The 10,076-nt window shown below is 47.0% G+C and overlaps 1 protein-coding gene across 1 annotated transcript; it reads right to left on the bottom strand.

Annotated features, from left to right (window-relative positions):
- Window positions 1-4,485: 4,485 nt before the first annotated feature.
- On the bottom strand, window positions 4,486-5,248 carry LOC121836403 (the record flags this gene model as incomplete). Its single annotated transcript, XM_042291295.1, has 1 exon — window positions 4,486-5,248. A coding segment is annotated over one exon (669 nt), but the record flags the coding sequence as incomplete, so codon positions are not given.
- Window positions 5,249-10,076: the final 4,828 nt, after the last annotated feature.

The raw sequence follows: 10,076 nt of genomic DNA, 5'->3' as shown, positions 1-10,076 counted from the left end.
TACACTCCCTGCCTTATAGTATACTAAAAGTATGTCGAGTATACTTTTATTACGCTCTTTTTCGCTAAGAAATAAGGTAAGCAGGAACTGTCGTCAAAACTGGACCTTCCAAACCTCCACACGTGAGTGCGACTTTGGGCACTCCGTCTTAAGACGACAGCTAGGAAGCGGAATTTGAGTGAAGATTGACCGATAACTTGACCTTCCAGGCTTCACCAATGCTCCGCTACTCCTCCGCTGAGAACTTCACTTCCTGTTGACGAGGCGAAGTTGTTTTCGGCTTGTCAGGAAGAAAACACATAAGTGAAAGTAAAAGTTATCCTAAATTACAAATATAAATGTGAAGCTGGTACCTTAAGTTGCTCGCTTTTGACTGCACTCATCATCGGTCTTCGTGACTCAAAAAAGGCCACACGCTTAACGTCGCACTTCGCTTAGCCGAGTCCTGTCTCATCGCCATCGTCAACGACGAGACCACGGGGACCACGTGTGCTGTTCGTCGAAAATGTCAATAAATCTACTTCCGCACCTGTCAACTGTCTCCTATGCGGTGACACAGACCACTTAGACAGGGGCTGCCGCAGCAAGTTGGATGTTTTGGGCCAGTTGGTTCAAAGTCCTTAGAAGGTATCAAAGCGCCAAAAAAGAATGACGAAGACGAGGTAAGACGTCTACAAGGCGCGTGGTAGAATTGAAGAGCTGAAACAGTTGCTTCTGAATTTAGTAGTGAAAGGCTTGCGGAAGACGATACCACATTTCAAAAGTCTGACGATCAAGTGAACGTCAAAAGATAGCTGACAAAAAGTAAAAGCTAGAGATAATTACTATTGTAATCGTCACACATGAACCAGATGGCGATTTTGTTAGCTGCACTATTCAAGCAGCACCCCTGAATGTGTTGGTCGGCATAGTGTTCAAAGCTTACACGATTCGATACCGAAAAGTGACCACGACCTTGGCCTGTGAGAGCGGGCCTTTCAAAATACCGGGGCACTTTAAGTATATTTTACTTCACTTAAAAAATGTACATACTTCTACAGCAGGGTTGAAAAATATACACAGCAGGGTATATATTTCACCTCACTTCGAGAAATATACATGTTGCTTTAAATCGGGCTATTTCTAGTATACGTATTTTCCGGGCTATAGTCCACGGACTATACATGTCTAAAAGTTGAAATTTCTGGCTGTGCGGACTATCTACACGTGCGGACTATACAGGTGTATGGAAAGAAGTTCCCTACCTATTTTTATTTACAAAATTATATACACGTCCAGTCCGGTCGGAAGCTGCCGGTGTTCTGAGCTCGGCCTCTCAGCTCGTTCTCCCTTGTCCACCTCTTCTTCCTTCGTCTGAACAGCCGGTTGCTACAGGTACTCCCCCTCCAACAAGGAGGTCGTTGGAAAACGCCGAGTTGTGGTGGTAGAGGTGCCCACCTGACATGGCGTTTTGGCTGGTCAGGGTGCCTCTGTGGCTTGTTACCAGAAACAATTCGCGGTAGTAGTATGGATAAGTGTTGGTGTATGTCCTTCGAAATTCCCGGTGTGCATGTCCTTGATTCAAGTGAGGTGGTTGGAGGTGTAGAAGCAACAGAAGTGTCAAGGTAGGCTGGCTTGAGGCGATCGATTGACACGGTGTCTTTTCGTCCCTTTAGATCAAGAAGAAAATATTTGTCCCGACGATCAATTACTCTGAATGGGCCGTCGTACGGATGTTGTAGAGATTGGCGACTTGCATCGTGGCGGACCAATACGTGAGTGCAGTGGGCGAGCTCAGTCGAAACGTATGTCGATTTACGCTGTTGTGGACGAGGAGGGGTCGCGCGGAGGGCCCGCCTAGCCGTCGTGAGTTGCGTGGCGTAGCTGGCGGGATCGCTATTGTTGCCGTGATCAGCCGGGATGATCAATTCCCCTGGAAGGCGAAGGGGTGCGCCATATACGAGCTGGGAAGCACTACAACCGATATCTTCTTTGAAAGCGGTCCGGAGTCCCAAAAGCACCAATAGGAGGTGGATGCTCCAGTGAACACGGTCATCGTGTGCTATTAGAGAAGCCTTGAGCGTGCGATGGAAGCGCTCTACGATGCCGTTAGCCATGGGATGGTATGACGTGGTCCGAATACGCGAGCACCCTAGTAGTCTCATGAGCTCTCGGAATAAAGCGGACTCGAACTGTCTCCCTCGGTCGGTGGTAACCGATGAAGGCACACCAAATCGAGCAAACCAACCTTCGACGAATGTCCGTGCCGTCGTTTCGGCGGTGATGTTAGGAATGGGAAATGCTTCAGGCCACCGCGTGAAGCGATCAATGCATGTCAGTATATATGTGTTTCCACCAGATATTGGGAGAGGACCCACAATGTCTAGGTGTACGGCATCGAAGGGCGCTGTCGGTGTTGGGAAAGCATCGTATGGCGCTGAAGTATGACGTTGAGTTTTAGACCGGTGGCAGGCCAGACAAGAGCGAGTCCAGTTTCGTACGTCCTTGTTGACACCCGGCCATACAAAGCGTTCAGTGATTAACCGCTGAGTTGTTCGAACTCCAGGGTGTGCCATGGAGTGTAGGGAGTCAAAAACTTGACGACGGAAATGCAGCGGTACTAAAGGTCGGGGTGCGCCTGTGGTGTGGTCGCAGATGAGTGGTGTACCACACATTGGCAAGACTACCTCGCGCAAAGTCAGGCTGCAGTGCGATGAACGAACTTGTTGAAGCTCGGTGTCATCTCGCTGAGCTGAGGCCATGGCTTCAAAATCAATTGTCATGGGTACCATGCTGCAGCAGGGAGTGACGATAACCTGCGAGAGCGCATCAGCTGCCAGGTTGTCTTGGCCTTTGACATGGCGGATGTCTGTCGTGAATTCTGATATTTATGACATTTGACGGATCTCACGGGGAGTAAATTTGTCGCTCCCTGATTTCAGTGCGAATGTTAAGGGTTTGTGGTCGGTGAAAACGACGAAATGACGACCCTCTAGGAAATGCCGGAAGTGTTTGATGGCTTGATGAATCGCAAGGAGCTCCCTACCGAATGTACTATAGCGTGACTCTGTTGCGCTGAGTTTTCGGGAGTAGAACGCGATGGGCTGCCAGTTCTTGTCGAAGAGCTGCTGCAGGACAGCGCCAATAGCAATATTGGAGGCGTCGACCATGACACTCACGGGAAGCTCTTGGCAGGGGTGAACGAGTAGGGTAGCGTTAGCGAGATCTCCTTTTATGCGGCTGAAAGCTTGGAAAGCCGAGTCGCTCCAATTTAACGGTGTTGAGTCCTTGTGTTCGCCTTTGAGCATATTAGTGAGCGGCAGGAGTGTTGAAGCGCAGTTGGGAATAAAACGCCGATAGAAATTTATGAGACCCAGGAACTCTCTGAGTTTATGAATGGTTGTTGGTTGTGGAAAGACCTTAATGGCTGCGACTTTTTCGGGAAGTGGACGGACCCCTGTGTGATCCACTTGATGGCCTAAGAAATTCAACGTCGTGACTCCAAACTCGCATTTTTGCTTGTTGATTATAAGGCTGCGCTCATCAAGGCGCTGAAAAAGCAGTCGAAGATGCTGAATGTGTTCTTCATCGTCATGGCTGTAGATTAACAGGTCGTCAACGTAGGCATAGACGAAGGGAAGTCCTCGGATGACATGGTCGACGAAGCGCTGAAATGTTTGAGCTGCATTTCGTAACCCAAAAGGCATGCGAAGATATTCAAATAATCCGAAAGGTGTGATGATGGCCGTCTTGGGGACGTCACTCGGCTCAACTGGGATCTGGTGGTACGCCTTTACTAGGTCTATTTTAGAGAAAACCTTTGAGCCATACAGGGAAGTCGTGAAATCCGCGATGTATGGCAGCGGGTACCTGTCGGGGACTGTGGCGTTGTTCAGAGCACGATAGTCCCCGCACGGTCTCCAGTCACCAGGGTTTTTCTTGGGAACCATGTGCAGTGGAGACGCCCATGGACTTGATGATGGTTGAATGATGCCAAGCTCTAGCATGTGATCAAATTCATCTCGCGCGATCTTTAAACGGTCTGGTGGAAGCCGACGTGGTCGAGCATGAGTAGGTGGCCCAGTAGTCACGATGTGGTGGGCAACATTGTGCTTCACTGGACGCTGAAAGTTGGTAGGGCGAGTGATAGATCCGAACTCTCGTAGCAAACTTTCGTGCGGCGAAGTTGGACTGGAGCAGTTAGGCCCGTCCGGAGGTCGTGCAGGCTTACACGCGAGGTGTGTAACAATATTTGTAGTAGCATCTACGAGGCGCTTACGTTGCATATCAACCAGTAGGTTAAAATGTCGTAAAAAATCGGCACCGATAATGGGATAAGACACGTCGGCGACGAGAAAAACCCAGCGGAATACTCGACGCAGTCCGATATTGAGGGACAAAGCGTGCTCACCGTAAGTAGTGATTGGAGTCTTATTGGCTGCTTGTAGAGTGGTAAGTGTCTGCCTGCATTTTGTTTCAACGGCAGAAACTGGTAGTACGCTCACCTCCGCGCCGGTGTCAACCAAGAATCGCAAACCGGAGCCGCGATCTGTTATGAAGAACAAGCGGCTGAGCTGCGTACCCCCACCACTCGCCGCCTCTAGTGGTGGGTGCGGGCATTTCCCGAAGCAGAGCATGGTCCTACGCAGTTTCGGGCGCGGTCGCCGAAGGTCCGATGGTACCAACAAATATCTGAATGTCTTGATACTGCTCGGGTTTGGGAGGGCGAACTGTATCGGGGGCGGGACGTGGATCGCTGGCGATGTTCCGATCGTGAACGTGAAGTGAGCGCGGCTACTTGGGCGGTGAGGGCCTTGATGGCTTGTTGGATATCTGTGCGAAAAGAATCCTCCGTTGTTTCAGCGGCAGAGATGTTTGCCGGTGCACCGAGCAGATGTGATTGCGTGGCCGCAATAGGAGCGACTTGCGGGGCAGCGACTTGCGGTGCAGCGACTTCCATCACGGTGTCCGCCAACTGGGCGAGCTGAACTAATGCGAGTCCTGATGCAGAAGTAAGAACCATTCTTACGTTGTTAGGGAGTCTTTGCAAGAAGAGCTCTCGCAACAGGGCGGGGTCAAATGTCGCTGCCCGCTCTCCAAGAAGTTGTTGAAGACGTCGCAGTAGCTGGGATGGTGTGCGGTCGCCCAGTTCTTCAGATGTTAGTAGCTGCTGGAGTCGTTGATGCTCGGATGCCGAGGTGCGTTTGATGAGCTCAGCCTTCAAATTGACGCACGGGTTAGTTGTTGGTGGTTCGAGGATGATGTCTCGAATATCAACGGCAGTTTCGGGAGGCAACGCCGCTACCACATGGTGGAACCTCTGTGCTTGTGAGGTGATGTGGCTGGTTGTAAATTGGCTCTCCACTTGCGCGAACCAAAGTTGTGGGTCCGCTGTCCAGAATCGGGGAAGCCTGAGCGTGCGGACGACGGTGATGTCCAGCGGTGTTGCCTCATCGGTAGCTATGACGGAGGTGGCTTGCGGATCACGTCCGGGTCACCAATTGTAGGGAAAGAAGTTCCCTACCTATTTTTATTTACAAAATTATATACACGTCCAGTCCGGTCGGGAGCTGCCGGTGTTCTGAGCTCGGCCTCTCAGCTCGTTCTCCCTTGTCCACCTCTTCTTCCTTCGTCTGAACAGCCGGTTGCTACACAGGAATTATGTTTTTCAAGATCGTTTATTATGACGAGACGTGACGAATTTTGTGCACGAAAGTGTATGTTAATGATGATTTATGCATATTATAGGCTTTATTGTGAGCTGAAAAGCAGACATTTATAATCGTGTGCCGTCTATGAGGAGATTTTCGTGTCGACTAAGCACCACGTGCGGACTATGCACCGGGTGCGGGATATGCACCGGGTGCGGGCTATCTAAGCAAAATCTTTTATTTTTGACCCATAATTTCCCCCTGCGGACTACATACCGGGTGCGGACTATAGTCCGGAAAATACGTATTTTCCGGACTATAGTCCGCACCCGGTGTATAGTCCGCAGAGGCAAATTTGGGGTCAAAAATGGAAGTCTTTGCTTAGATAGTCCGCACCCGCTGCATAATCCGCAGCCAGTGCATAGTCCGCACCTGGTGCTTAGTCGACACGAAATTCTTCTCATACGCGGCACGCCTTGTCATATGTATAATTTCTTAGCTCACGAAAAAAGCCTATAATATACATAAATTATCAATAACATACTCTTTTATTCACAAAATCCATCCCGCCTCGTCATAATGAACGATATTGGAAAACATAATTCCTGTATAGTCCGCACGCGTAGATAGTCCGCACAGCCAGAAATTTCAACTTTTAAACATGTATAGTCCGCGGACTATAGCCGGGAAAATACTGTACTTCTAGGGGAGTTCGAAGTAACATCCTTAATATCCTTTTAAGACGCTAAACATTCTAAAAAAAACACGACATCTGTATCACCGACAATTATAGTACACTGATAGTATAAATCTAGGCATTTAAAAAATAAAATTATAACAGTGCAATTAAATGTAGCGTTCTAAGCGCTTTAAACTATAAATCATTTTAGTGTCGTTCAAATCATCATTTTAGGCTTCTGAATATAAATAACGTTGGCATATTTTGTGGGTACTTGAAGTGAATGGAGCTGTTTTATAGCTCTCCAAAGATATATTGACCCATTCTTTATGTGGGTAGGTTTATGCGATATTGATTTTTTTTAAACTATAGTATGGCGAACTTCCATTCATATATACTATAGCGTCATGTTCAAGATTATCGATTATAAAATTTTTGATGGACAATATGGATCACAGTAATACTGCATTATAAAAAACATTTGTTGAGTAAAAGTGCATACATATAAAATTACCAGTTTTTTAATTTCTGAAAAAAATAATATACATGTTGAATATTGTTATCGGCGCCGTCCGTTGGTATATGACTCAAAATAATCAGGCGTATAGTCCTGCTTGATATGCCTCAGATATAAAAAAAGACACAAAACATGATCTCGTAAATGCCGCTTTTGCTGCGTTTTGTGATGCGTATGTTGAGACCTTGGCAGCGTCTTCTTTCGCTCATTATTGCCCACCCCTGTTCGTCTTGATCCGGATGATCAGCTAAAGACTGGTTCATACACTTGCGACTTCTTGCGACAGGACACGCTTTTAAGCCTTCTGTGGTTGCTTACGTCTCTGGCGCAGGTGGTCGCAAGCAGTAACGAAAAGCTTAAACATATGCTTTTAGCCTCTGCGGTCGGTACTCGGACTACTCCCCTTTTCAAATATTTATTAGGAGTAACACAGAGGCACTCGAGGATGAGGTACGGCTGGCGCTGGTGTTCAGTAATTAAGGACACGAGAGCTTTGTCAGCGCTCGGCTGGCAGTTGGCCTGCCGACTCCCCTCTCTCGTTGGGGATCGGACATTGCTAGGTGCCAGCCATATAGCACATTCTGTGTTAAAAAAAAGGGCAACATTGGTCTTTGCTTTTTTTTAATAGCTATGCATCATCAGCTTGCCCCCTTGGTAATTCTTATCTCCTAATTCAAGACCAAGAAATTTGCGAGGGTCAACGGCACACGTAGACGCAGATTAACGCGTTAGGTGTGGTTGAAATCCAGACATTGAATGAAGAGCTTGACAATCTATGGTCGTTGCTGGCGCCTCGGTTCCTCCCACAGGAGGGACATCGCACCCTAGGAAAACTCTAGCAAGGGAGAGGATGCCGTAGAAACGACGTGCGCCTGTCCACCATTTTGTATTCCACGTTCGACGAGCGCCGGGCGCTGTTTTTTGTATTCCTGAAGTACTTCGTGAGCCGACCTTTGTTTTTTTTAAAGCTTTTTGTTAAAGAAAGACTGGTGAGGCTCTTCTACCCTTAAACCGGCGAAGTCAAATCCATGAATTGTTATATATAATGCCGAATGAAAAAAATAGAAGAAAAATATGGCTTACATATAAGAAGCGCGATATGTGGAAGCCCACGGCAGGCTTCTTACGATAAAGCTTTATTTTCTTGGAATTTAGCTTTAGTATCAGTTGGTATCTTATGCTTGCTAGTCTGGAATATTCCTCCGCATCTTGGACTTCATGATACATGCTTTTGAAACTGTGCGTGGACTCAGTGAAGGGAAAAGTGCTTCGAATATAATTGTAATGTTAAGCAATTATAAGAATCATAAAGTACCAGAACGGGAATAAATATGTTTGTCTGCCACAAATTATTGTTTATTAAGATAAATTACTTGCTTTGGCCAGGTGTGTGCTCTCGAAACTCACAAGACGCTGAAGCGTTACTAAAGCCTGGAAGCTCACGCATAAGATAGGAAAACTGCAGGACTTCCCGGCCTTTCCAATCATGTCATTGACCATGGGAATTTTGCTTTATTCTGGTAATATCCAGGCAAGTTGTTAAAATCTTTGATGAATGTCGCATGGCAGCTAAAGAAAAATCTCGCGGCATAAATATCGTCGCTAAAATTCCAGCGCTGTCTGCCCAGGGTATAAGAAAGTAGATATTGTCACGGGTGGTGACTAAAAAAACAATAAATAAATAAACAGGAAGAAATAAACGTTTAATGTGGCGAACTTGTGCCAAAAATAAAAGGGTACAAAAGATAATAACAGAGCGTCGCGGGCGTCGAAGTCGGCGTAGCAGCAGAGTCGAGCGCTGGGGCGAAACTGACTCCGCTCGCCTTGCGGAATCCCTTATGTACCCTCGTGGGTTTCTGGATCGTTCGGCGTAGAAGGTTCGGTGTGTAGAACATTCTAACCTTGAATCAGCAAGACGGTTCTCGAATTCACTAGAACATCAAATTACACTGTCAACAAAAATGTGTAGTCGCGGCCAGGAATCGAACCCTGGCCTTCTGCGTGGGAGGCAAGCGCGATAACCGTTAGGCCACGCGCGCGCTGCCTACTTGGCCGGCTGTGCGCGCGGCAATATCAGCACAAATATGAGAAACCTCCCTTTGTATTAGTATTGGAGCGTGTCATTAGTGACCTAAAGAGTCAAGGTCAGGAACTTCTTTATTCAACTTTGAGCGATGTGCGAAGGGTCTGAGAGATGGACTGCGCTGAAAAAGGAGATTAATTTAATTTGCTTTTATTTCCCCTGCAATATGTTTTTTTTTTATTTTGATGCCTACTGTACGAGTTTTAGAGCGCAGCCCTTAGGCGCCCGTTTCCGGCTTGGGCGGTGTCACCGCCGGCGTAACCGAGCGTTGTATTATGGGAAGTTTCCCATATTGACATTCCCCGTGACATCACGTGTAACATCACGAGGGTCACGAGTGACTTCACGAGGGTGATGCCACATGGCGCCTAAACTTAGTGGAAACTTTCTCCGCTAATTTTAGCTGAAACATTTCCCTGCTATATTTAGTGGAAACATTTCTCCGCTAAATTTAATGGAAGAAATTCGTCACTAAATTTACCGGAAGAATTATGCTGCTAAGTATAGTGGAAACATTTTCTTGCTAATGTTAGCGAGAAAAATTCCCTGGCTGCATTTCTCATGGGTGCGCGTGTCGAAAACCTCGGTCTCCTAACTAAAACTCAAAAGATCTCCTGCCTTGGTCATACAGACTCATACTGGCTCCTTTGATCCAATTCCAGCTCTATGTTTCCTCAAATTTCCCACCAGTTGCTGTAATATTTACACGAAGGTTCTCAGAGAATCTCGCGTAAGAATTGCTGATTTAAACATTGGTGTCGAAGAAGTTGTTCTCGAGACGGTATTTCAGCCCGTGTCCAAAGTTGAGTTGCGCTGGTGTAAACCCAGTCGTACGATTCTCCGCAGTTTGTGTCGCGAAAGCCAATTCAGAAAGATACGTGTCCTAATCTCTATGTCTTGTTGTGGAAACCACCAGCATTGCTCTGAGGGTGCGGTTTATTTTCCCAGGCTATGTATGCTTGAGGGTGGTATGGAGTGGAGCACTTGTGCTGGATTCGCAGTGTCGGTAAACAGTCCGCAAAAACCTTACTTGACTGTGTTCAGATAAGAACAATCAGAGTGGTGTCAGGCTTTATTTTTGTTTTCCATATAAACGCTAAAAACCTTACTTTTCCAAAAAGAAAACGCTGTTTTTTTATTCGTGAGAAAAAAACGCACCTAAGGTGA

Source organism: Ixodes scapularis, unplaced genomic scaffold (assembly GCF_016920785.2).
Source record: "Ixodes scapularis isolate PalLabHiFi unplaced genomic scaffold, ASM1692078v2 PGA_scaffold2__306_contigs__length_199485367, whole genome shotgun sequence".
Classification (NCBI taxonomy): domain Eukaryota; kingdom Metazoa; phylum Arthropoda; class Arachnida; order Ixodida; family Ixodidae; genus Ixodes; species Ixodes scapularis.
Note: the sequence above shows the minus strand (reverse complement) of the source record. Positions and strands in the feature narration are given on the sequence as shown.